This window comes from Streptopelia decaocto (genome assembly GCF_964273445.1).
Source record: "Streptopelia decaocto genome assembly, chromosome: 13".
NCBI lineage: Eukaryota > Metazoa > Chordata > Aves > Columbiformes > Columbidae > Streptopelia > Streptopelia decaocto.
In genome coordinates, this window is record NC_138668.1 from 1,591,649 (window position 1) to 1,618,074 (window position 26,426).

The 26,426-nt window shown below is 49.2% G+C and overlaps 1 protein-coding gene across 1 annotated transcript; it reads left to right on the plus strand.

Moving 5' to 3' along the window:
* Window positions 1-568: 568 nt before the first annotated feature.
* On the plus strand, window positions 569-20,422 carry CYP2W1 (cytochrome P450 family 2 subfamily W member 1; the record flags this gene model as incomplete). Its single annotated transcript, XM_082064673.1, has 18 exons — window positions 569-769; window positions 2,951-3,113; window positions 3,282-3,431; window positions 3,700-3,860; window positions 4,413-4,586; window positions 5,106-5,247; window positions 5,791-5,978; window positions 6,483-6,624; window positions 7,014-7,186; window positions 10,955-11,179; window positions 13,785-13,980; window positions 15,798-15,947; window positions 16,037-16,194; window positions 16,900-17,073; window positions 18,054-18,195; window positions 18,580-18,764; window positions 19,309-19,450; window positions 20,232-20,422. The coding sequence occupies 18 exons, from the start codon at window positions 569-571 to the stop codon at window positions 20,420-20,422; spliced, it is 3,057 nt and encodes a 1,018-aa protein (XP_081920799.1).
* Between the last annotated feature and the right edge of the window lie 6,004 nt (window positions 20,423-26,426).

The window sequence follows — 26,426 nt, forward strand, 5'->3', positions numbered from 1 at the left end:
AGCAAAGAGAAGCAGAGCCGTTACCTGTAAGTGGACCTGCTCCCATCTGCAGTCCTGAATTAGCACGTCATTCCACCACCGTTCAGCACCTCCTCGCTCAGCCTTGTCTTCCCTAAGGGCTCCTTGCCAGCTGCCCCTGCGGCCAAGCATTGTCGTGGCCTTTCCCACCTGCATCCTGCTTCCTCCATTGCATCACCAGTGGTCCAGCGGAGCCCTGTGACCTGGCACCATGACAGCGATCCAGCGCGGGTCCTGTCCCTTAATTCTGCCCCTGAAATCACAGAGACCACAACATGCCCATAACACAGATTCTCACTGGAAAACAAACACCTCAGCCTAGTGTTGTAGATGAAATAGGAGCTCCAGATTAAGGTAATCCATTTTTCAGAATAAAATAAGGTGCTTTATTTGGCAGGAAAAAAAATGTACATCTGGTCTAAATGGAAGAAAACAAGACCTGAGAGTCCTTTTCTCTGTGTGAAGCCACTTCCCCTGAAGGCGTGTTTGGGTAGTGACAGAAGGGCTATAAAGGGACCCCAGGATGCTCATAGCCACACTTGGCTCAGCCATGGCCATACAGAGTTTGCTGCAGCACATGGTGGGCTCCAGCTTGCTGTTTTATTTGGCAGCAGGGCTGGCCGCTCTCCTTTACTTTCTTACCAGCTCGAAGAAGCCGGTTTGCAATCTGCCTCCCGGCCCACGGCCTCTTCCTCTGATCGGGAACCTGAACGTGGTGGACCTGAAGAAGCCGTTCCAGTCGCTGGCAGAGGTAGGGCCTGCGCGGCACGCAGGAGGGGAGCGCGCAGCTCCTGAAGCGAGAAACATACGTCGGGAGATGGAGACGCGATTGTGTTTGCACTGTGTGCAGAGCAGAAATGAGACTTTTGACATATAGGCAGGCTGGCAGAGTGACTTCACTTTGAGAGGTATGCACACACAGAGATGTATTTATATATGTAAATATAATACGCTCTTTGCTTTATACACACAAGCATAGACACCCACGCTTTGCGATTAGCTCCATATTATTGGTATTTCGAGCTGTTCAGAGGCTGCAGGTAGGAGACCCAAGCTAGGCCAGTCTGCTGAGACATCAGGACCGTTTGCCATCAAGAAAGAGAGCTCTCCCACTGAAGGGAGGCAGGAAGGGAGCAAGGAAGGACAGAGGGAGGCAGAAAGGAAGGAAGGGTATCATCCCCACAGCAGAGGAAATGGGCTCATACACATGTTTATTTCAAAAGCTTGTTATATCTCTGCAATGCAAAGCTTCACTCTGCCTCCCCAACCCTTCCCCTGCACACACGCTGGCCGGGGTCATGTAAGACTTGATGCATGGCTTTTGCATATCTAGGTAAACAAATTGCTTTTCCTTATGCAGCTCCATAGATACTTTTATTTCTAAAAGAGGAAAAAAATACTTAAATATTATAAAGCCAGGTGCAATGTTTGTTTTGGAAAGTATCTGCTGTGCTCCCATAGGGAGATGGGAACAGTTAATTGTGAATCCTCTGGTTGCTGTAGAGATGGCTGAGGTGCCGTGAGTGACCTGTTGCATACTCTGTGTATGTACCCAACACTATCACGGGAGAAACCGAGTCCCCAGTGAACTCCTTCAGGTCCCTGAAGGGCTGCTGTGATGGGACAGCGCGGTCACTGAAATTCTGCAATTAGTCACAGAAGAAAGGGCATCCTGGGCTGCAAAAGCACAGAACTCCTATGGCAGTCACACAGCGTTCATCCGCCCTGATTTACAGTGCAGAGGGTTGTGCAGAGCACAGTTCTGATGGGCTCCTGGCCCTGAGCTCCCATCTGACCATAGGTACGTTTGAGAATGCCGGTGTAGAAGAGCAACTATTTTTGATGCTACTGGGGGATTTTGTGAGACAAGTGTCACTCAAAGGCACCAGACTCATTTCCTGTGACCTGCCAAGCAGCCTCCAGGCCTGACACATCAAATGCGTGTGTTGAGGAGAAACACCAGCGCTGATGCCAAGATATACTAACGCAAAGAAATGACCGAAGGAAGGCTGGGACACAGCTGCGATTCGCTGCCCCGGCGCTGCCGCACGCTCCGCGGCCTGCCGGGGAGGAAAGAGCCAGGGTTAATATTATCTCCCAAGCCGTCAAACCACCATTTGATGAAAACAAATTCAATTTGTCTGGTGTAATAACAGGAGCTGCTTCTAATCTGAAATTCAATTTTCGGTATGTATCTAATGCATAGCAAATGGTAACCCAGGCACGTTGGAAACAAGGAGACATTTGGAGTGGATGTCTTGCAGTGTGTTTAAACGGAGTCTAAAATACCCAGTGAATGATTAGATTGTCAAAGCCACCCGTCTATGTAACAGATGATTCATATTTAATTTGCTATAAAAGCCTAGAGCTCCTGTAACATTATCTACAAGAATACGCTTCCTAGTTGGATTCAAGTTTCTGGTGGCCAGCAAATAACTTTGCAATGACTGCAACACTACCCACCTTGCCATAATTAGAGACAAGTGCTGTTCTGAAAGAAAGAGTTATTGTTTAGCTTTGTTTTTGTAGTGTTTGTGGCTTCAGCCCCAAAGATGTGTGCACACCTGCTCGCCTCGGGTCAGCAGCATTAAAATCAACAGGCCTGCCCGCTGCAGCGTTTTCTAAGCAGCCTCCGAACGGTCGTATCGCTACGCCGGCCTGTTGCTGCAGAACACCGCAGGAATGCAGTGGCATTTTATTGACTTCTCCTCTGATAGGAGCGGTGATAGCAGACACCTTGTTGTGCAAACAGGGTGCACACAGAGATGCTGGCGACTGATAGCTGCTGCTCGTTAGGTGTGTTACAGCAGCACCTGGAGATTTCAGGCAGGGCTGGGAGGGTCTTTTGGGGCTAGAAACCACCCAGGGTGGCAAGCGCTAGCCTTTGGGTCCAGATCTGTTTTCGAATGAACGTATTTCTTCACCTTGACAGCTCTCCAAGATATATGGCAGTGTCTTCACTGTGCATTTTGGACCCAGGAGAGCTGTGGTATTGGCTGGATATGAAACCATCAAGGATGCTCTTCTAAACCATGCTGAAGAATTTGGAGAGAGAGCAGAAATACCCATATTTAGGCAAATGACACAAGGAAATGGTAAATGACCTTTTGGCTGGTTAGTTTTTGTAGTTTGTCTATGTACCTTATATTCCTCCAGCTGAGAGTATTATCCTCTTACAGACCGCTATTTGTTTGTGAAATGCTGTATCAAGCAGCTTTCACACCAGTGTGTAAGAATGCCTTACAAACTTACCTTTATTTTAGGCATAGCATTCAGCCATGGAGAGCGATGGAAAACTATGAGAAGATTCACCTTGGCCACACTGCGAGATTTTGGAATGGGGAAGAGAACCATTGAGGTCCGAATCCTGGAGGAAGTGAACTCCCTCATTAAATACTTTGAATCCTATCACGGTGAGTGTCAAGAATTTCATCCAGAGACAAAAAACGTGTCTAGCAGAACAATAAAGATTAATGAAAGTTTAACTTAGAGCAAACGGCATCTCACGGTTAAAGTTCACCGTATGCTGAAGTAGGTTATTAAACTGAGACCTGAAAGCATTGACACCTGGCTCCCTGCTATGAGTTTTTTCTTTGGGAGCTCAGGACTACATTTCCATAGAAAACCGGGCTGAAACAGCCATAATCACATCATCGTTTATTTTCATTGCCTGAAACACAGGGAAGCCATTTGATACGAAGATGATACTCAACAACGCTGTATCCAACGTCATCTGCTCTATATTGTTTGGAGAAAGGTTTGAATATGATGATCCTGTCTTTCTAACTTTATTGAAGATGCTAAATGAAAACGTTAAGCTGTTGGGCTCCCCTATGGTGCTGGTAAGAGCTTGATTTTGTATTTTAGCTTTTAGTTAGTCTTTGGGGGGATAGCCAGTTGCCCGTGTTTGCCCTCCTGGCCTCCCACATCTTGCTTCTCAAGGTGAGAACAAGAGCATCGTCAACTGGCCTGTACTGAGCACATCTGTGGTGCCGTATCCACAGCACAGACTCCCAGCCCCTGGGCTTACTCTGTGAAAGTTATTAATTACAAAGGAACTGCTTTGACGAGCAGAAGCACAATACATCTCTCCTATCAGAAATCAGCCCTGAAGTGCAGTCTCAAATCTCCCTCCTTGTATTACACTTTCAGTAACTGTCTTAGCTCTGCCTCTCCTACAACCAGCTTGGACCAATTTCTTTTTCTTTTATTTTGGCCACTGAAACTCAATGTTAGCAAACGATCAGCTGATATAAGCCTGTTCCTTCCTGACACAAAACTTCTACTTGGAATGCCAGTGGAGTTATCTTTCTGAGGTCTGTGCTGGCTGTAAGCGGAGATACCGGTATGTGTTCAAAATGCCAACTGACTGTAGGACTTCTCTTGCTCCACAGTTATATAATTTCTACCCATCGCTTGGATTCCTCTCTGGAGCTTCCAGGACTGTGCTACAAAACATCACTGAACTGAGCGCTTTTCTCCAGAAGCTTTTCCAGGAGCACAAAAAGGAGTTTAATGAAAATAACTTAACAGGCTTTGTCGATGCCTTTCTGATGAAGCAACAACAGGTACTTTAAAGAAGTCTCAAAGTCTTTCTGTTCTGTTAGCTCTGACTTAGGACTTACCATCTGTGAGATGCTGGGAGTAGTGGAAAGAGAAGCTGTGCAGTGCGCGGGTATGTCAGAGCTCATACTCACGGCGAGCTGTGCTCTACTCGATCCACAGCTCCACCGAAACTGCTGGTTAGAGGTGGCGAGATGTCCCACACGGGTGGAATAGGTAACCACTCAGCACACGTAAGGAGGAGATCATCCCAAACCTTCCTGCAAGAATGGTACAGCGATAAACTTCATTGCAGTATCTGAATCTTAACTAACTTAACATCTAGACCTGGTGATTGTACAACTGCTTGGGACCAGACAAATTCCATACAGCACAGGCCCTAATGCTAAAATTTTAAAACATTTCATTTCTTGAAGCATATGGAGTCACAAAAAGCTAAAACACCGATAAAAATGCTGACAACACAGTCACATATTGTTATCACTTGCTGCAGAACTTATGGCCATTACCTGTATGTTTTGAAGGAATCAAAGAAACCCCACACTATGTTTGACAATGGAAACCTGTTGTTTTCAACCCTGGACCTCTTTGCCGCTGGGACTGAGACCACTTCCACGACTGTGCGCTGGGGTCTGCTGCTGATGATGAAGTACCCGGAAATCCAGAGTAAGGCTGACAAGTCCCCTTGTACAATATACTTAAGGCTTTGGTTGTGGAAGGGGGTGGAACTCATTCGGTGTTGTCTAGAGTAATGATTCTGAGTACTCTCAGGGAGATAACAGCCGTTGGCTTTATGAAGGAATTTTATTCAGCTAGATTGCAATAAACCAGCGCAGCGCAGTGGGAGAGGCGAAGGGCCCGTCTGCGGTCACAGCAAAGCTCCCCCGTCGCTGTTCCCCGCAGGCTATGGGCTGACGTCACTGAAGGTCTCAGGAGCTGATTCTGATCTGGTTCCTCTTGAAGGCTGTGGGGTAACAATGGTGTGTAATCAGAATCGGGCATGGGGTGAACTGTAGTAACTCTATTCAAGCTCCCTTGGCTCAACAACAAATCTGAAAGAACCACACCATGCCCCGATTTACCCCCTTCCGCTCTTCCTAAATACCCCTTGAAGTTTTCCCTTTACTTCATCTTAGCCAAACTGAGGCAATTTCAGTTGCAAGATAAGAGGGTTATCAGCTTCTTAATCCTTTCCTCCCTCCCTCCAAGGAAAGATTCAGGAAGAAATGAACCACGTCATTGAACCAGGAGAGCTGCCGAAGTTGGAGGACCGGAAAAAAATGCCTTATACAGACGCAGTGATACATGAAATACAAAGGTTTGCCAATCTCGTCCCAATGAGCGTATCACGATCAACTCCTGCTGATGTGAATTTCCGAGGTTACGTGATTCCTAAGGTGAGCTCTCAGGCTGGCTGCTTATGCCTCACAGATTTCTCACAGTTTTAAAGCAGACAAGAAGGAAAATATAAAAATATAAAAATCTAAAGACGCCATGTGTGTGGTTTAATCTATGATGTGATCCCTTGTCTCGGATCCAGGATAACTGTTACAAACGTGCGCTGGACCGTGGTCTGTAACAGCTATTTGAATCCAGAATAACCAGAGACTTTAATTAAATCACTAGTTTGAATCTCTTATGTCAAATGTGGAGTCTCTACTTCAGCATCTTTCTTGCACAATCTGACTCTGTAAGAAAGGAGTGGTTTGTGGTCCATAAAGAGAGCAGCAGGCACTGATACCAGGCAGAGCCACAGCGGGGCAGGGAAACATCGCCCAGTTCCATTTGCTGTGGCTCTGTCTTATTTGCCTCTTCACATCAGCAAAAAGATAGCAGCCCGGCTCCACTGGGAGAGTGATCTGCTCCAAACAGCTACCATGAGTTTCTCTGATCCCCTTCAGGGTACGGAGATTATTCCACTGCTGACCTCCGCTCTGAAGGACGAGTTACACTGGAAAACCCCGGATCAGTTCAACCCTTCTCACTTCCTGGATGCCAACGGGAACTTCGTTAGGAGAGAGGCATTTATTCCATTCTCCATAGGTGAGAGGGATATGTGTGCACCCCTGGGGCTAGGCTAATGGCACAGTGTCCCCCAAGTCTAGGGACGTATAGAAGTTGGGGACACAGAACATAGGATAAGGGATTTCTGGTCATTTCTCCTGTACAGCATCGCTGCAGGTAACCACCTCTTCTTTGGGAGATTGGGGAGACACGGGTTTACCCACAGTCACTACATAATTTCACATACCTCCAGGTTCCTGTGTGGTTTGATACCAAGTCAGTAGCACCTCAAATATACAGAGAGAAGGAAAGAAACATTTTCTTCCTCACCAGCCATCTCTTATGGACTGCGCATCCAGCTGAGAAGGTCTCAGACATCAACGCTAACAGTCATGGTGCTGACCATTTCCTCTCCTGGTTGTTTTCAGGACGAAGGGCTTGCGCTGGAGAAGGACTGGCCAAAATGGAGCTGTTCCTCTTCTTCACGGGCTTGCTCCGCAGGTTTGTTTTCCAACCTGCTCCAGGAGTGGATAAGTCAGAGCTGGATCTCACTGCTGACGTGGGCTTCACCTTGACCCCCATGCCTCACCTGGTTTGTGCTGTGCCCTACGAATGATCAAACAACATGGAGTTAGAGTAGCGAACGCTTCAAGCTTGGCAGTAAGTCTAGTTACAGGGGAAAAAAAGCTGTCTGTACCTGAGCCTTAGGGGAAGGAAGGCACCAGGCACTGCTGGTTTTCTCTCATTCATGCCATTCTTTCCAACAGCTCTTGTGGTGTCTGTATAACGCAAACCCTTCGGACCCCCCTGAGCACCGCTCTCAGAATCAGTGTGATTCATTCCTGCAACAGCACATCAGAGATGCACTTCTCAGGGCTGTTCGAAAGAATGAAATGTCTTCAAGCCTCCTCTGTAGATGTCACCCATCAGAGGGTGTCCCTGAGAGCTTCCACGGGGTATTTCTCAGCTCAAAGACCAAGCTCTATAGCAGAGCTGATTATTGATAGCCCAGATGGAGACAACAGACACTTAATGGATCTAGAAATCTCCCCAGGACGGTTGTTCAGCTCAGCCCCAGACTGAGCTTCCATTGTGTGACACAACCTGCCTTATCTTTATTACAGAGTCCTAGACATGAGGGTGTAACATGGGCTGATGCCAAGAGCCAGGCACAGGACAGTTATCAGAAAACATCTAAGTGGTTTGGGAAATGGGTTCGTTCCAACTCACACTTGGCACTTTATGCTGAAGAGCCCATTTATGATGAGGCCAATCCAGCAGCTTGCTGCTGCTGCTCAGAAAGGCTTTTCTACCACTCCCTCTCCTCTCCTGGCTTCATGCTGGCTCTGGCACTTGTCTGATCCCTTACCGAGCCATCTTAGATCCCTAAACTGGCGGAAAACCACCAGCCACAGAAAGTGTGCTGCAAATGCAAGGAAAGAAAGGAAGAAGAGAATATGAAGGGTGACAAAGTGGGGCGGTCTTTGGCCAAGACAGACTCTTCACACTGGCTTTAGTTCACACAACTACAGGCAGCACTCTAGCAGTTGTTCTGTACCTCGTACCGGTATCACACTGTACAGCAACTGTACCAAAGGGTACAGGATCCAGGATACATCTCCAGGAGTCTGCCTGACAGGCCATGTAACAGGAAAGCCTTTGCTGCTACACTTGCTTACGTTTGTTTGGCTCTTGATATATTTGCAGTTTAACTACTGCAAGCCTGACCTTATCTCCTACTTAATAAATAAATATTTTGCTCTGTTGCTGTTGACCTTATCTGGTGTTGCAGGATGAAGTTGATTTTGGGTCAAACTGATAGAGTCGGGCTGCACCACCTTCAGTGTACTCAGACTGGAGAGGTGAGCACAGGGATCCCTGGGCAACATGTAGCCAGGGCATGTTCAGCAATGCAAAGAGTGGGCGATGCCCATAGCCACAAACAGCTCAAAGGAAATAACTCACTTTCTAACTCAGGACAAATCACAACTGCTGTCTGAGACAGGACGTGGCTCTGATGTGACCTCCTACAGCGACTCCTGTGCCACCTGCTTAAAAGGAACTCAAGAAACTAAAAGGCAGCAGGAATTACCTGAGGCTACAGCCCTGGATGCACCGCTGGTCAAGAATGGGACTGGCTGGGAAGGCACAGAGATTTCGAGGGGATTTACGTTAACGTAAAGGATGCAGGGCTGGTGCTCTGCCGGCCGGCTGTCCCCGCTGGCTGACCAGCACCGCCTGCGCTCGGGGTGATGGAGGATGCTTGTGCTCCGTGTCCTCACCAGCATCGCCTGCGCTCGGGGTGATGGAGGATGCTCGTGCTCCGTGTCCTCACCAGCACCGCCTGCGCTCGGGGTGATGGAGGATGCTCGTGCTCCGTGTCCTCACCAGCACCGCCTGCGCTCGGGGTGATGGAGGATGCTCGTGCTCCGTGTCCTCACCAGCACCGCCTGTGCTCGGGGTGATGGAGGATGCTCGTGCTCTGTGTCCTCACCAGCACCGCCCGGTTCACACGCTGTGGCGGGGGGTTGACACGCGGGATGAGGGACGGGGACGCCCGGCCGCCCCAGGTCAGCGCCTGGCGGCTGCTCTGTGCTCGCTCCGTGTGCTCAGCCCGGGGAGCACGTAGCCGCGCGGCTGCAGAAACACGTACCAGACGCATTATTGAGACAGGAATTTCTTGTCATCACAAGAGCTTGACTTACCTTTGTCATTTTAATGCATTGCACTCAGAGCCTGGTTTTAAAAAAAACACCAAACAACAATACACTCCCCCTTGGCTTTTCAGAGAGAATTTAAGTCGCTTTCTGAAAGGCCTTTTTATGATTTGAGCAACTCCCAGGGCATGGATGAAATACCAGGAGAGCGGCAGCAACACGTAACTGTAGCGCTGCGGGATGCTGCCAGTGGAACAGAACCCTGCAGGAACAAACACTCTGCGTGTGCCATCGCAGTTCCCATGGCAGAGCCCACCCTGCGCACCCCACGCCTGCCCGATCCCTCCCGCCCGTCTCCACGGCCCCGCTGCCTTTGTGCTCTGTGCGGGCAGGGCTGAGCCAGGCAGGCTGAGTCAGCCAGCGTGCTCGGGGGGAAAACGCTGCCTCCAGCCCACTGCTTGGAAACTAATAACAAAGAAAAGAGAAACAAAATCCCAGAAATGTCGCAACACACTCGCTGCTTCTGCTTCTGGGCGGCTGCTGCGCTGCATCCCGCACCGCGCGGGCAGCTCCTGGCTAACCAGAGTGATGCCCCACGTCACGTTATGTTCGCTTCCTTCCCCGGCTTCTTGGCATTTGCAAGGCAGAGGACTCATTTTTGCTGAATAATGGCCTTTATATGACCTAACCTTTGGATAAATGCACCTTCAGCCTCGCGCTTCCTGATCCCGTAGGAGAGCTCTTTCTTCCCCTGAACAATCTTGTTCCACTGGCTGTTTATTTCCAATATCCTGAAAACCACTATTCAGCCAGGTAGATTTCAATTCTTTCTGTACAGGATTTAAACCTTTCTGAGGGATGCAAGCTCCAGGTGTTGTGTATCTTTGACTTAAAATAATTCCATTCTCCTGTCCTGGTTGCCTTCCGAAGCCGCTGGCTTCATTAACTTCATTAACTTCTTCCCTCTGTCTCTTAGAAGCTGCTCTTCCAAAATGAAGAATCCTCCCAGAAGTTTCAAATCTAATTTTGTCTTTCCATTCCACTTATGAGCCCACTCATGATCACTCGATCCAAGCTAATGCTCTGTGGCCAGCTGTTACATGTCCTCAACCTCAGACACGAGGTCTGAACTCACATCCCTTCTGGGCAGTTCAGAGCCGACTTTATGAAGAAGTTTGTGGGCTACAAGCCCCAGGGATACACGGGCTTCACCATTATTAACAACCTTTGATCTCTACTTGACATCGAGAAAGCCAAAATCTCCCGTAACAATACTATTTTTCCTCTCTAATAACACGGAGAACTCAAACCCTACCCAAATCTGAATCTGGAGGTTTCTAGTAGCATTCAAATACACCTTTTTATTTCCCCGTGTCAGCGGAGTGTTTGGAGGGTCATAGTTCTGCGAATAAAGGACCTTGAGGTCCCGGGGAGGAGGTTACAGAGGAATGCCAAGCACCTTTCCCATGTGTGTGTTCTTGCACACACATGCACGGGTTTGTAACTTGAAACTCTCTTTACTTCTGGACAGGCTTTGCAAACTGCTTAGACCACATTCTCTGAGGTGTTTAAAGAGGGTGGAGTATGCAGTATTTATTTAGGTACTCTACAAACCTTAATAAGAATCGAGTGCTTGTAGCAATCGCAGAGAGCAAACAGAGCGCCAGCTGGCAGAACCCGAGCGGTGCCGCTGCGCTGCTGTCGCTTCCAAGCCCCGAATCCAGATTATTACTAGAAAAATGTCTTTTTTAATTTCATATATCTCTGATCCTACATTAATTTGCCTGCTGTGTGCAACAGTATTATTAGCCGTACTCTATTTTTCAGCTGGCTATAAAAATTCAGCTTTTAAATTTCCTCCTGGTCCAACTCCTCTTCCGATCATTGGTAACCTGCACTTGGTGGATCTTAGAAGGCAAGATAAATCACTAATGAAGGTAGGACAAAAACCCCCAAACCCAGACCCTCATAGACTTGAAAGCTGCCTGGGATATATCAGTGAGAAACTTTGTCTCTTTTAATTCCAACTAAATTGTAAAGGTGTGAAAATTGCTTTATAATACTTTTCTGGGCTTCTTCTAGCCAATGCCTGTGCTGATGCAATGTCATTTCTGAGCGAACAACCATTAAAAAAAGACCTCTGGGTAATATGGGATTTCTTCATGTAATTGTGGTGATGTACATGAAGTACATAATGCTTGTGGGATTTGAAATATTAATTTGACAGCCGGGACACCCAGAAATCTTTTAAGGCATTAGGATGTAACTAATGTGAAATGAAATTGCTTCCCTCCCCTCCGCCCTGGAGAACCGGCAAGATCCCAAAACTGCTTCAGAGAGGGCAGATGCCCCGTTGCAAAATCCACTGCCCTCTGGATGAGCGGGACACATGTTAAAATCTAGACGGCAATACGGGAGAGGGATGGAGAAGCTGCGCTAAGGATCCAGAACGAATAACCTGTACGCTCTTGTATGAACCCGTAATTCAGACGACTTACCCCTCTGTCAAACTGCCGCGGGTGCGAGCGGCGGCTGGCGCAGCCCGCGGTGCTGTGCCGGGGTGCTGTGCCGCGGTGCTGTGCCGGGGTGCTGTGCCGCGGTGCTGTGCCGCGGTGCTGTGCCGCGGTGCTGTGCCGGGGTGCTGTGCCGCGGTGCTGTGCCGCGGTGCTGTGCCGGGGTGCTGTGCCGGGGTGCTGTGCCGCGGTGCTGTGCCGCGGTGCTGTGCCGGGGTGCTGTGCCGGGGTGCTGTGCCGCAGTGCTGTGCCGGGGTGCTGTGCCGGGGTGCTGTGCCGCGGTGCTGTGCCGGGGTGCTGTGCCGCAGTGCTGTGCCGGGGTGCTGTGCCGCGGTGCTGTGCCGCGGTGCTGTGCCGGGGTGCTGTGCCGCAGTGCTGTGCCGGGGTGCTGTGCCGCGGTGCTGGCGCTGCCGCCGCGCAGACAGCAGCCCCGGGACCCACCGGGTCAGGCAGCGGGGAGCAAACAGGCGGCGGCGGATCCCGAGCAGGTGCCGACACGGCGCCGGTGGCACCGGAGCTCGGCAGCTCCGTGAGGACGCTCCCCGCACCGGGTGTTGTCACGGGCAGTGTCAGGGTTGGGGTCAGTTTACCCAGTGGGGCTGGGCAGGTGTAGCTGCAGCCGCTGAGCGGCGGTTTGGAGTTACCTCCGCGTGCTTTCATCACCTGCTGGGCTATATTTGGTGTTGCCTATGTTTGCTTTTACTTCAGGGTTACTCCAGAGGGGTTATCCCTCCATCTCACCCCACAGAGAGCAAAAATTCACCATTGCACTGAGTAGCAGCCACCAGCAACTTATTGGCTGGGACCCTGCTGGGGTCCCCCCTCCGCTGCCGAAGCTGCAGGTGGACCCCGCACGGGCTGAGGCGGCATCGTACACCCTGTGTGGGACTGTGGCTTCCCATCGCCTCGCTGCAGCCCAGGCCAAACCCTTCCCAGCTGTCCCCAGGGGCTGTTTCAAGATGCAGCCGCAGCGGGGGAGCAGGCGCGGGCAGCCTGCCGTGCCGCACCAAGGAGGCACCTGGGCAAGGGTTGTGGGGCCAGGCAGCCTGACCTCTGTAAAACGCAGGCGTGTAGCGGCGGGCACGCACACGATGGTCCTTACGAAGCGTGGATATCCCCCATCGGCTTGCTGCGCTCTGCCACAGAGCCCTTTCCTCGGCAAAGAGGAGCGGGACCTGTGCAGAGCGCGGCGGCTCCGGGAACGCACAGGACACCCAGCGGGACCGCACGCTCCTGGAGGGACTTTTCAGCCCCCTGAAAACCACCCACCAAGGCACAGCTTTGGTGAGGAACTGCAGAGAACTCGTCCTGGGTTATACGGCAGAGAAAGAGCCTCTCTGTGTCGTGACCAAGATAAATCCAGAGCCTTCTCAGTGCAAAACGAGCATCACCTGGTGTGCGCTGGGGACAGCCAGCGGTTCGCGCAGCCTCCTGCTGTGGGTTTCCCTGCCTGGGCCCAGCTGAACTGTAGGTACCAAAGCCAGATCTGAGCAGAGGGGCATGGATTTGCTATTTGTGGTCACCCAACTAAATTCCCAGCACGGGGTAAACGGCTCCTCTGGTCTGCAGGGCTGCAAAGCGCTTTGGTACGAGAGGAGCATCGCACCAATGCTTTCCTGTGTGGCAGCAGCATTATTTGCTCTGAAATGTCTTCTTGGTTTTCACCTTTCTCCAGTTTGTCACCTTGTGTTGCCATTTGAGGTCTGGTCTTTAACTCAACGTGGTTTTTCTGTTTGTTTTTCATTTACTTTCTCCTTAACAGCAAAACCAGATTAGCAATGCGCTGATGACGGTGGGGGCTCTTTCATAGCAAGAAGCCCAAAAATCCATACAGATGCCAGTCAGGCATCTGTACAAAAACGCCTCATGTTTGCCTGTGCTGAGCTCCAGCGCTCAGGCACCGCTCTGCAGGCTCCGCAGCCGTTCCCAGCAGGACGCCAGGGCGTAATGTCCTTTCAGAAAGCAACGGGCACTCGTCCCGTGCTCCCTCCCTCTCTTCCTGACCATCACAGCTCGCCTCTTTTTGCAGCTTGCGGAAAAATATGGCCCCATCTTCACCCTCCACTTTGGGTTCCAGAAAGTTGTGGTCCTGACCGGGTACGAAGTTGTGCGGGACGCGCTTGTGAACTACACAGAGGAGTTTGTAGACAGACCATCCATCCCAATATTTGACCAAATTCAGAACGGAAACGGTACTAGAGCGATGAGCGGGGGCGGGAGGGAGGGTGACAGCGTCGCTTAGGCCAGCCTGACCGTGCATCCCGGAGCCTGGCTTTTAAACATCCCCCTTGGACCCTCCTGGAGCCAAACCGACAGAAAACATTCGGCTTTCCTCACTTGCATGCGATACCTCCTGGCTTTCCATCATTTTTGCTAATGCACTTAGAGCTGATCCATATCCTAAATATTCGAGGGTAAGCAGTGGGATTTTTAAAAGCACCGTGGCAATTCTGGGGTTAATTTCCATAACATGCCAATGAGAGCGGCTTTTACAAACCTTCCCCATGGTTTCAGGGACTTTGGACTAACTGGTTTGGCTGTTTGGAGCTGTGGGGTTTTTCCCTTTCTCCCACTGCCGGGTGCCACAATTCTGGACACCATCGGTGCCCCGTGCTTTGCCTCTTGGGTGGACCAGTGCGAAACAGGTTCAGGCACAAGCAATAGGCTGAGCCTAAAAATACACCCCACAGAAAACGCTTGTAGTTTTTCCAAGGCAAGTCTCCATCCCTTAGTATTTCAGAGGCCTTTTTGCCTTGTTTTTCCATCCTCTGCTTCAGCTGAGGCTTTAGCTTTGAGCATCCAAAAGGCGTCTTTATATGCTGGCCACAGGCTGAAGTTTGGGTTACAATTAGAAATTGAATCATCTAGCCGTAATATCAATAGATTAATTTATTGCTACATAAGCAAAAGGAATCAATGGGGAGAAAAGCATTTTTCAGAGGCAATTGACACATCAAATATTCCCGTGGGAGACTGTCAGTACTGCACTATCAGTCCTTTCACACTTACCTCTCAGCCCGAGTCTGAGCCACACAGAGGTGACCCGAAGCTGTAAATCCATAGGAGCTGTTAAGTAACAATGGCCGCGACTTTTCCCATTAAACTTCTTGCTGATTTGCTGACTCCAAAATTGTTTGCAGAAAATGATCTAGATGAAATTGCAGGAAATAAAAATTAGAAAAGAAGTTTAAAAATTTGCTTTGACATTTTCAGAGCAAGAAGCTTTGCTTTCCAAATCAAAACTATGTTGCTTTCAAATAGTATTTCCCCTGAACAACAAACCCAAACCAGGACGCATTAAAAGCCTCGCAGCCCAGATGAAGACGTGAAGTGCTGGAACCCAGCTCTTCGGCTGACACAACCTCAGTCAGCCTTTTCATTAGTGACATAGTTAATTCTTTCACTATTTGCAGCACTCTGACGGGATGAAATCCCCGTCCTTGCTTGGTGCTGTTGGTGATCATCGAGGCATGAGCTCAGTGACCGCCACAAAACGACAGTAGCTTTGCCACTGCTGAAAATACAGCATTGCTGGGAGTCTCAGTAAAACACTTCAGCAGTGACTGGGGTTGAGGAGACTGAATTATCCCATCCCACATAGATAAAACGTCTTTATGACTAGAACGGGAGAAAGGAAGAAGCTTCAAAGACACAAGGTTGTTGCTTGAGGCCTTGGACTTGCAACCAAACAGGGTCAGAAAAGTTGCATGATTGACATAGACCAACATCCCTCCCCAGCTCTACAGCCAACCTGTCCTGGTCTGAAAGCCAAGACCTGCTAATCTTGCACTTAGGAGAGGGCTGGGGTGGGTTGGAGCTTGTTTATCCCAAACTACGGGCTCAGTGAGACTGGGAGGACAGAGGCGAGGGGATAGAGGGATGGGGCGCACAGGAACGGGAGACCCTTAGTCCCCAGATCTGCGGGACACTGGGCAGCAGAAGCCCTTGTGGAGACCCCTCCTCTTCCAGTCCCCTGTTTCGTTTCGTGCGGTGGGACTCCTCCGTGTTTGAGCCCAGCGGCGATGTCCCCCGGCCTCCCCAGGTTTGTTCTTCTCCATCGGGGAGCTGTGGAGAACAACCCGGAGATTCACCGTGTCCAGCATGCGCAACCTCGGCATGGGGAGGAAGATGCTGGAAGGGAGGATTTTCGAGGAGCTTCACTTCCTTATTGAGATGATCAAGTCGTTCAAAGGTGAGCTGGCACCCCCGCGGCGCCGCGCGGCCTCACACACGCCACCGCTGCTGCCACATCTCACCAACGCTTCCACCCTCCCGTTGCAGGGGAACCTTTTAGCCTGCCGTCCTTCAACTGCGCTCCCATCAACGTCACCTTCATCCTGCTCTTTGGGGACAGGTTTGACTACAAGGACCCAACGTTTCTCACTCTCTTAAGACTCATAGATGAAGTTATGATTCTTCTGGGATCACCATATTTGAACGTAGGTAACGCGTCCCACTGATTAACTTTTCTTTACACTGGCACATTACACTTGTGCACCACACAAAACACAGGATTTTGTTCTGCGGTTTTCAAATGTTCAGAGCCAGCCATTACACCTAGAATGTGACAGTTCCACAAGCCACCTTGGTCACCACAAGCGATTCCCCTTTCCTACTCTCCATTGATCCATCCTGCACATCTGACTGAAGCTAAAATGAGGACTGAACTATGGTTATTGTAGCTCCACAGGTTTTATTTTTTGGCTTCTTCAACATAATTTCACCGTCTAGGCTTTCTCTGTCTCCACATTCAGTGTTGATGTCCAGGTGAGTGAGATCTTACAGACCACATTAAAACTGCTTGTTTTCAAAGCTCCATACCCGGTCCTTCATTAGTGATGCTGGAAAACATGAAGAAGCCGCACGCTGCTCTGAAACGGCTGGTGGGCTGGAGCTCCAGCTCTGCTGGGGGCTGCCCAGGCTGCTCCTGGACAAGCATAATTGCTTAAATGGACAAGCATAAATGCTTAAAATTAGGTAGTAATTAGGCTCAAAGCTTGAAAATCTGCCCGGGAAGTCCCTGGGATGCTCAGATATTACTACAACACAAAACTCACCTGAGATGTCGTGCATTAGGAAGAGGCTATTTCAGCATGTTGATATTTTCGTGGCCTGAATGCTTCTCTTTTTTAATTCCTCACTAGTATTTCAATTTCTACCCGTTCCTTGGATTCCTTTTCAAAACCCACAAGATTATGCTTCGGAAAATAGACGATGTACGTGCCATTCTGAGGCAATACATGAAGGCAAGCAGGGAGGACGTCAACGAGAACAGCGTCAGGAGCTACATCGATGCACTGATATTCAAGCAACAAGAGGTATTGAACCGCCTAGCTCTGCTGACTGTTTGCAATGTCTCCTTTGCATTTTCTAGCTAATACGGTTGCTGAGTCTTGATTTCAGTCACTTCACATAAAGCTGTTGAAATCCACAATGTTATTCTAGTGATACCGATATCAGATGCCAGCCTCTTACAGTTGGTGTAATTTACTGCAGGGATTTTCCTATCAAAATTAAGATATGAAAGCCACTGTCTCAGTCCACTCTTGGAATAGCAGTGCTAATAATGTGAGATTGACTCCTTGTTCCTAGCAGAAAATGCCTGAATTCACATGAAGGCTGACTCTGCCTTTCTTTTTATGGCAACAAAACAATTAATCATTGATATTGTTGCTCCAAGATGAATAATACACTTAAAGTACTTGAATGATAAATCACCAGTACAAGTCCTAGCCCTGCCCTGCATCTTACTTAAGCAGAGACTTGGCAACTCTGCACATCAGTTGATTTCACTCCACACAAAATATTTGGGCTCTGAGCTTTTTCATCTTTCCAACCGGATCTGGGCCAAGCTTGGGCACTTTCTAGCCAGCTGTGTGGAGGAAGGGTCAGTACAGTCCCAAAGCCCAGCAGAAATGGCCTGAAAGGTCATTTTGAATGCTGTTGGGGATTCAAACCTGCTCTTGGGCAGGACAAGTCCCTCAGAGCCAGGATCAGCTGAATATCCCGTACTGGGCTCTTTCCAAACCTGTGAGGTTGTGTCCTGAACAGCCCCGGGATTCAGTCTCCTTCTGGGTGGAGATGGACGCCGAACCAAAACTGCACTCCAAACCCCCCATCTTTGGTGCTCCCGTCTTTGGTGAACACTGTGCATTCAAGATCAGGCCTATTTTATCACCTAGTTCACAAACACAAGATGACAGCCAACAGCTTGGTAGGCTACGCGGTATTTTCCAAGCTTGCTGAAGACTAAGACTGATGGTTTTAAGAATTTTCTTAACCACTTGTGTTTTTCAAGGAGAAAAACAAGAAAGACAGTCTCTTCCATGATGACAACTTAATAGCATCCATACTTGACCTGGTCATGGCGGGGACGGAGACCATAGCCACGACGCTGCAGTGGTCCATCCTGCTGATGATGAAATACCCGGAGATCCAAAGTGAGCACCTTTTGGCCGCGCTCCATCCATGGCACGGCTGGTGTGGGGAGGGGAGAGGCCTGGCCTCAGATCCACAGCAGCACTTTTGACTTAAAAAGTGAACCTCATCTCTCTGTTATTACAAACGCCTGATGTAATTAAGTGCTGGTCAAAGTCATAACCAAATAGTCCCCGTGCCTTGCCGGGAGAGAGGATTAGTGGAGATTGAAGTGTGATGCTGGGGAAACAACCATCCATGTGCCTGGACTAGAAAACAGAGTGGGGAAACCCAGGCTGGTGTCTCAAGAATCCTCTCCCTCCAGACTCTGGAAAAATAGGATTTTCCCAAAAGCGAATCAGGAACTGGCTTCCTTGCTGGAATCCAACTGTGTTTGTTCCTTCCAGAAAAGGTGCAGGAGGAGATTGGGAGAAACGTCAAAGCTGGAAGCTGGGCCACGTACGAGGATCGGAAGAACATGCCGTTTACCAACGCGGTGCTACACGAAGTGCAGAGGTTCATCACCCTCCTGCCCCACGTTCCTCGCTGCACCGCTGTCGACACCCACTTCAGGGGCTACTTCCTCCCCAAGGTACGTAACTGCTCCAGCACAGAGCCCATCGCCCTCCTCGTTTTCACCAGTGCCACTGGAGATCGGTTTCTTGGAGTGAATTATAGGAGAGAAGCCCAAAGTAGGTGTCCAAAACCATCCCCAGAAGAGTTTCTATGTTGAGTCTCTGAGACTGGTATTGTAGGACTATTGTTTCATAGTTGAGTTTGTTCGACTATGTTGAGCCTATGAGACTGGTGTTATAAGACTCAACTCAGTTCCCTCATGCTCAGAACTCCTCACTCCTTGAGTGACCCTGGTTTACCTCCTTGATGCCATCTTCACGGTGAAGCATCTGCCAGGGAATTTACAGGATCTGACCCTCTGCTTCAGGTTTTCACAGCAGCATGTGGGGTTTGGCTTCAACCCTTGGCACTGTTGGGAAAACCGCACTGACTTCTCTCTCTACCGGTGAATGGGATAAAACCCTCTCCAAATCTCCTGGGACACCCAAGTCTGAGTCACAAAATGAACAAAACCAGAGCACTTTTGCCATCTTTTGTGCGTTCATGTACTTTTTTCCCAGGGTATAATTGTGATCCCGTCACTCACCTCAGTGCTGCTGGATAAGACACAATGGGAGACACCACATCAGTTCAACCCCAACCACTTCCTTGATGCTGAGGGGAATTTTGTGAAGAGAGAGGCCTTCCTGCCCTTCTCCACAGGTAACTAAAGGCTGATCTGCACAGAGATGAGCCTATGGCAGGACCATTTTATTACAATACACACTAATGGCATCTTCATTGGTCAATAAGCAACCAGGTGACTGAATGGAGTCAATTATTCTGCATCCAGGCAAATGGCTGCCCTCAGAGCACACCTCTCCCACCACTGAAGGGGCTGGTTCCCAAATGTTCAGCAGGAGAGAGGACAAAGAGATACGATGCATCCCTAAGAAGGCAGAAAAATGCCTCCAAGATGCCAGGAGTAGATGGGTAACCAGCCAGGACTGGGGGGGCTGCCAGCAGAGCTACGCATGGGCTTTTGTGAGCTCTCCCGAAAGTGAGGGTACAATCCAGGCACCTTCAAGTCCTGTCTTGAGGCAAGAGGAATGTTAGGATAAATTCCACAGGAAAAGGAAATCACAAACCATTCTACTTTGGGAGAAGGTGGCTTTTTGCTATCAGGCTGCTTTTCAGAGATAAAGGGCTAAAGATGCTGAGGGGGTTGGAAGAGCTAAGGAGAAGAGAGGGTACATCCTAAATGCACAATAACCCAGTGTGACACGCTGCTGCAGGTGGCTGTGTGACAAAAGAGACAGGCAGGCGCACTGACAGCGGGCTGGGGCAGCTCCCTTCGGCAACACGGGCTCTCTGCTCCCAACCGCCCTGCTGCGTTTCCAGGTTTCACTCCTGCTTCCATTACAGCATCTCAGACGCTAACGTGTCCATGGCAAGTATTCTTGCTTGATCTCTCCATCAAGTGAACACGCTGCTTTCATTGCAGGGCGGAGGAACTGCATCGGAGAAAGCCTCGCCAAGATGGAGCTGTTTGTCTTCTTTGTAGGGTTGCTGCAGACATTTACTTTTCAACCCCAACCAGGAGTTTCAGAGTCTGATTTGGACCTCACCGTCCCCCAAACGACTTTCACATTAAGGCCTCAGCCTCAGGCAACCTGTGCTGTCCTGCGTGAATGAACACAGCAACACAGCCTTGCTGAAGAGCAACCCAACAAGTGGGGAAGCTGCTTAGACCCAACTTAGCTACGCTAGGACTTGCCACCCCCCATCTTCCCATATCCCCCTTGTTCACATTCCCTTCCCACGGTCTCCATCCACTCCCACTCCACCGCTACATCTGCCCCATAGGTTGCTGGCCCCTCTTAGCTCCTGTGCTGTGAAGAGGTACATATGATCAATGAGAAACCGTGATGGTGGTTGACAAACACACGCTTCTTCTCAAGACAGATGGTGCATGGAGCCAATGAAAGGACCGAGCAGGTGGTCTGGTGGAGGGGATGCAGCCCATGAGTAGCAGGTGTGACACCCAGGTTCCCATGGCGAAGCAGTAAAGTTCATAATGTCACAGAAATATGCCCAAAATCCTGAGGAAAGACTCCGTGCCCGAAATACACTGTGGGTCACACACTTGAACCATCCATAGGGACCTCCTGAACTTTTCCAAGCTCTCTAATTACCTATAGCTTCTAGCAAAATCCTACCAGCCTAGGCAGGCAAGTCAAACACTGTGTGAAAAAACAGATCGATTCATGTGATTTGAGGACAAAGTTATTTCTGCCTTGGAACAGCATCCTGAAAGATCCCCAAAGTCTGCAAACCTGTTTAGATAAGCAAGTGCTGTCACCACCTATTCAACACTGCAGAAGTTCACGTGAGACTCCTACCAGCAACCAGTCATACAAGGCTAATGATACAGAAAATGAATTAGACCCGTTTCTAGTTTTACGGATCTCTGTCTTTCCTGACACTGTTAAATAGAAGCAAACACTGCTCCTCTCCTCAGACCTCCCGGGTGGTGTGAAGAGCCAACATGAGCAGTCACTCTGGTATTTGGGATGGTCTGGCCATTGGAACCAGCCATGCAATTTCCTTGCAAATGGTGTCTAATTTCACAGGGCTTGTATTGCGCACACACGCGGGGAGAATTGGGATCAGGGATTAGATAAAACCTGGTTTTGCTTGTTTTCCTTTCCTCTGTAGCTTTATCTGGCTTTGTTTGTCTGTAGCACTCATCTGCCATCATATTCTGCAATCTTATTCCAGTTGATGTATAGCCCAGGCAATATGTCAGCCGTTTATCTGCCTGTGAATTGCCACTTCTCCATTTGCATTTTCTTATCATGTGCTGTATCATATTGTTCGTTTCCCTCTTCATGGGAACCCAATAAAGTTTTAATCCCATGCCTTCAATATATTTCATATGCCTGCCACCCAACTTCACATTGCACACAAAAGCAAATGCCATGAAAGGTAGATCTTCGGTCCTGAGTGACAAATCATATTGTTTTACTTACATGTCACAGGTGAGACGTTCTGCATACCTTTATCCCAGTAAAAACCAGCTTAACAGGAGACCCTCCATGTCTGCAGAGTGGTTTCTCCAAGCACTTGAGAAGTGGTGGCAGCGGGATGGGGTCTTCTTCAGGGAAGGCAGGGAGAGGCAGGTAAAGCACCTGAGGAGAAACCACATATCAACTGGATGAAGGAAGCCTTGGCCTTGCTGAAATAAAAAGGCTTTTGCATTTGGCTTCAGAGAGGTCAGGACTGTTCCTGCTCCAGCCCCCTCCAAAAGTAACGTGAATTCAAAAGACAGGTATGACAATGATCACAGAATCACAGAACTGACTGGGCTGGAAAAGACCTCAGAGATCAAGTGCAACCCTTGGTCCAACTTCAGTCCGTTTACTAGATCATGGCACTAAGTGCCATGTCCAATCTCAGTTTAAAAACCTCCAGGGCCGGTGAGTCCAGCACCTCCCTGGGCAGCCATTCCAATGCCTGACCACTCTCTCCGTAAAGAATTGCTTTCTAATCTCCAGCCTCAATTTCCCCTGGCAGAGTTTAAGCCCATGGCCCCTTGTCCTATTGCTGATGCCTGGGAGAAGAGCCCAATCCCCACCTGGCTAGAACTGCCCTTCAGGTAGTTCTAGAGAGTGCTGAGCTCACCCCTAAGCCTCCTCTTCTCCAGCCTAAACAAGCCCAGCTCCCTCAGCCTCTCCCCACAGGGCTTGTGCTCATGTCCCTTCACCAGTCTCGTTGCTCTTCTCTGGACCTGCTCCAGCACTTCAATAACAATCTAGTGCTCCGGGAGACAAAACTGGGCCGGGTTCAAATCTGCACCAATTCACTGGTGGAATCTCAGATCTGACCCCTTGCCGTGGGCTCTTGGGTTCTTGGCTTTGAAGAAGAGAGATGGATCCCTTGCTAGGCACACAGCAGCCTCCAGAGCCTGCTCGTTCTGGACATCACCCTCTGCAGGGCACCGGGGCAGGCAGGGCAGACCAGGGGCAGCACACGGTGCCACCCTCGTGCTCAACAGGAGCCGTGAGCTACCAGGTGCAAACACCCAAGGAAAACAGGTTTCTTTGATTCCTTTGGAAAGCGTATCCTACTTGTGCCCGTGTTAGCAGGTGGATGGAAGTGATCACTGCTCAACATGCTGAATTAGGCTGCTGAATTAATCTTTGGAAAAGCAAGAGCCTGCCCGCCATTTATTTGTACAGCCAAACGATGGCAGAACATTGATTATGACTCGGCTACGTATTTATCTAGGAGAAAACACTGGCTCTCAGGGGTGGAAACACCATTTCAGTGGCCCTGAGGGTCTTCCCTATAGCTGCAACACGTTTGTGCCTTGCGAAACGCTGACCTGAATTAAAGGCAAACACCTTGGGGCAGGACAGGTGGCTGCATTTTTAGGGTAAGACCTGAACAAATCCAGCTCACGCTGTGTCTGTGGCCCACGCCACAGGTGACACTGCGTCCCCAGCCCAGCGCCGCGCGGTGCTGGCACCAGGGGCTCCCGCTCTCGGAGGGGCAATGGCCAAGTGCAAGGAGTGCAGCAACCACACAGCTTTGTAAAACAAGGGCTGCCTTGTATCTGCAGCTCCTCTGCGCGCTGGCCAGAGCAGTGAGCATCGTGCGGAATATCATTTCTGTTTGCTTTTTGCCACAAGATGGCACCCCGACCCCTCTGAGTCGCACACAGCCCAGCCCTGTGGTCCGTATTTGGGTTGAAAGCCCTGCCAGCCCCAAATTCAGGCTGTTTAAAGAGGGCAGAGCTAAGTCTTGAGACTTCATGCACCCCTAGGCAAGGTGCATTCACCTGGGAGCAAAGATATTTACTCACCATTAACCTGGAAGAATCGAACAGAAGTCTCCCCATGGCACAGCAGACGAGGGTCTCTCCCAGGGATCAGATGGTTGTGTGAGGTTTGAGGAGAAATCCAAGGAATGGGTAGAAATTAAAAAACTGGGGAAAAAAATCACAGAAAAAAATTAAAGTCACCGATTAACTTGGAAAAGTCAAGTATCATAATGGAAAAATCATTTATGTGAGGAACCAAATGACATGTGATTGTAGTTTCTCTTTTTTTGGTAACTAAAATACTTTAATGTAAAAGAATGCTTCCTCTTATTACAAATTCTGCACAGAAATGAATGGAGCCCATCAGACTTGTCTAGACACAGCCTATACACAAGAATTAAAAAATACAATTAAAGGAAAGTGATAGTAAACTCAGGAAACAATGAAATTACAATTTAAAGAGGTAATAAAGCAAAAAGATAAAGTGTTACGCATTACACAAAGAAAACTCCAATTGTTTAGCAAGCCAAAATACTTATGTTTTAAAGTCGTTAGATCATCATTTTTAGCTTTCGCATGAATTATAAATCAATTACACTCAGTTCTCAGCATCGTTAAATTTCACAGCACAATAAACGGCTGCGTTTTATGTGCAGGGGGGTTATTTACACCGTTTCTCAATGTTATAAATAAACTGGCTGCAGAATAAGATCCACAAATCTCTTACTATTGCCAAGCGGTTATCATTTTTGCTATTTTTTGCAAATAACTAAACCTGCCATAGAGATTAAAAGAAAAGGGATGCTGTACTATTGTAAATTGTAACTATTGTAAATAGTTCTCATTCAGGTGTTATTTTTAACAGCTTTTCGAATGACGTTATTACCTCAAGTAACTAAAACTCTGTTCCTTGTGATGGGGATTGAGTTCAGCACGAGCTCCTGGCTCAGGTGGGAGCCTCTGCGTTGCGATGCTCTATTGATGCAGCTCCGTCGAGCAGGTGTTGATTTAAAGCCACAACAGGAGGTACGAGAGGTGCGTATATAGAGTCTGCAGCTCCGTACTTTGCACCTGGTTTCTTAAACTGCAGCAAGAGACCAAAACCCCCCAATACACATGCAATTGTCCCTGAGACAAGAAGTTATTTTGGGGATGCTCACACAATAACTGGAATGAGCCTGTGTATTTTTCTTTGCACATGCACAAATAAAGTCATTATTTCAATAGTTTTATCACTGATATGTTTTTAAAGAAACACACTCTGGCCATGCCCTGCAAGAGGTACCTGATTCCCCCCATGTCACTCCAACCAAAGACAGAAGGCTGCCCAGATCCCAGTCTTACATTAGGGTCTGTTTCCTCATGGGAGGCTACGACTCACCATCAACTGTAAAGTTTGCAAAATAATGTGGCTAAAAATAATAAAGAGCGAGTCTATAGCACTCTGTGGATTTCCAGCGATGCTCCTGGGCACTGCCCACCCCGAGTCCCACCGCTCTGGAAGCCTCAGCTACCGAACCTGCTGGCCGTAGGAGAATGAAGCGCATCAGTTCTGCTGGCACCGTCACATCAGCATCTCAAGCCAGCACTGCCACGTGGTGCTGGATCTCCTCCACAAACGGATTTTAAACAGGAGGAAAAACCCCAGACAAAGAGTCTTGTCTTGGTGGGGGGTTGGACCAGATGATCTTTGAAGGTCCCCTCCAACAAAAAACATCTTTAATTCTTATATTTCAGTAGCATAAAAATTCTCCAAAACTACCCAGTAATAGTAAGGTTGCTTGATCTACCAACTGCTATGAGATTCTGGAATATCCCGACACAGGAGGTAACTTACATGCAAGAACAGAGAGCCAAGAAGGTGCGTAACTTCATCTATGAGTCTCAACAGAGTGAGAAACGTTGGGTCTTCATAATTAAACCTTCTCCCAAAGAGAACAGCAAGGGTGATGTTGGTGAGGGCCGTATTCAAAAATCATAATTGGAAAGGTCCATCTAGGAAGGAAGAAAATCATAACTGTATTGGTAATTTCTGGAGCAACCCAGAGGTTTTCACAGTGGTTTTGTACAGCAGCATGATGGCATCTCCAGCTCACCTCTGAAGGGTTTGACCAGCTCAGCGAGAAAAGGAAGCTCCTCAAGCATCCTTTCTTCTCCAGGATGCTTCTCCACGCTGAGATCCCACATGGTGGCTTTGGTGTCATCTTCCAGAGCTCCTGTGGAGAAAAGAGCACCCCTAGAGCGGGACTGCGCCCCGTCCGCTGGGGCAGCGTGGATTTTCCCAAAAACACCAGAACGCAGAGCCGGGGAGCGCAGGTGTTCTGTAACCTGGAAGAGGACTTCCTTGTGGGAGGACTGAGGGGCTCTGGGGGTGCTGGTTTGGAAAAGCACCACCCCAGGTAGGTTCAGGAGACAATATTTTGAACAGTCAGTGCTGTTCACACCCGAGCTCTGGGCTGGGCTTGTTTATAGCTTTGTCTCTTTGCAGCCATGCACAGTAAAAACCCCTGTGCACGGTATTTGTCTCAGGCTGACTTGTTTTTCCTTGGAAAACCAGCGCAGCTGTTTGGGAGAGCAAGGCACGGAGCCGATGACACCGCTCTGTCCCTGCCATGGGCAGGACAAACGATCTCACTGAACAACTGGCATTGTAGAGGATGAACAGTGTCTTCCACAGGGGGACAGGGCTGGCGGGCAGCACCTTTGCCACCCACCAGCCACAAAACGTGCTGAGCCGAGGGGCCGCGGAGGTGTCTGGGTTCAATGCAGAAGCCCTTCCTTCCTTCCTTCCCAGGAGGGCTCCTGGGCTGAACACAGTCTGTATCTTCAGACGGCAGACTGGACCCTTCCTCACGCTGGGCCTCACTTTTAAAA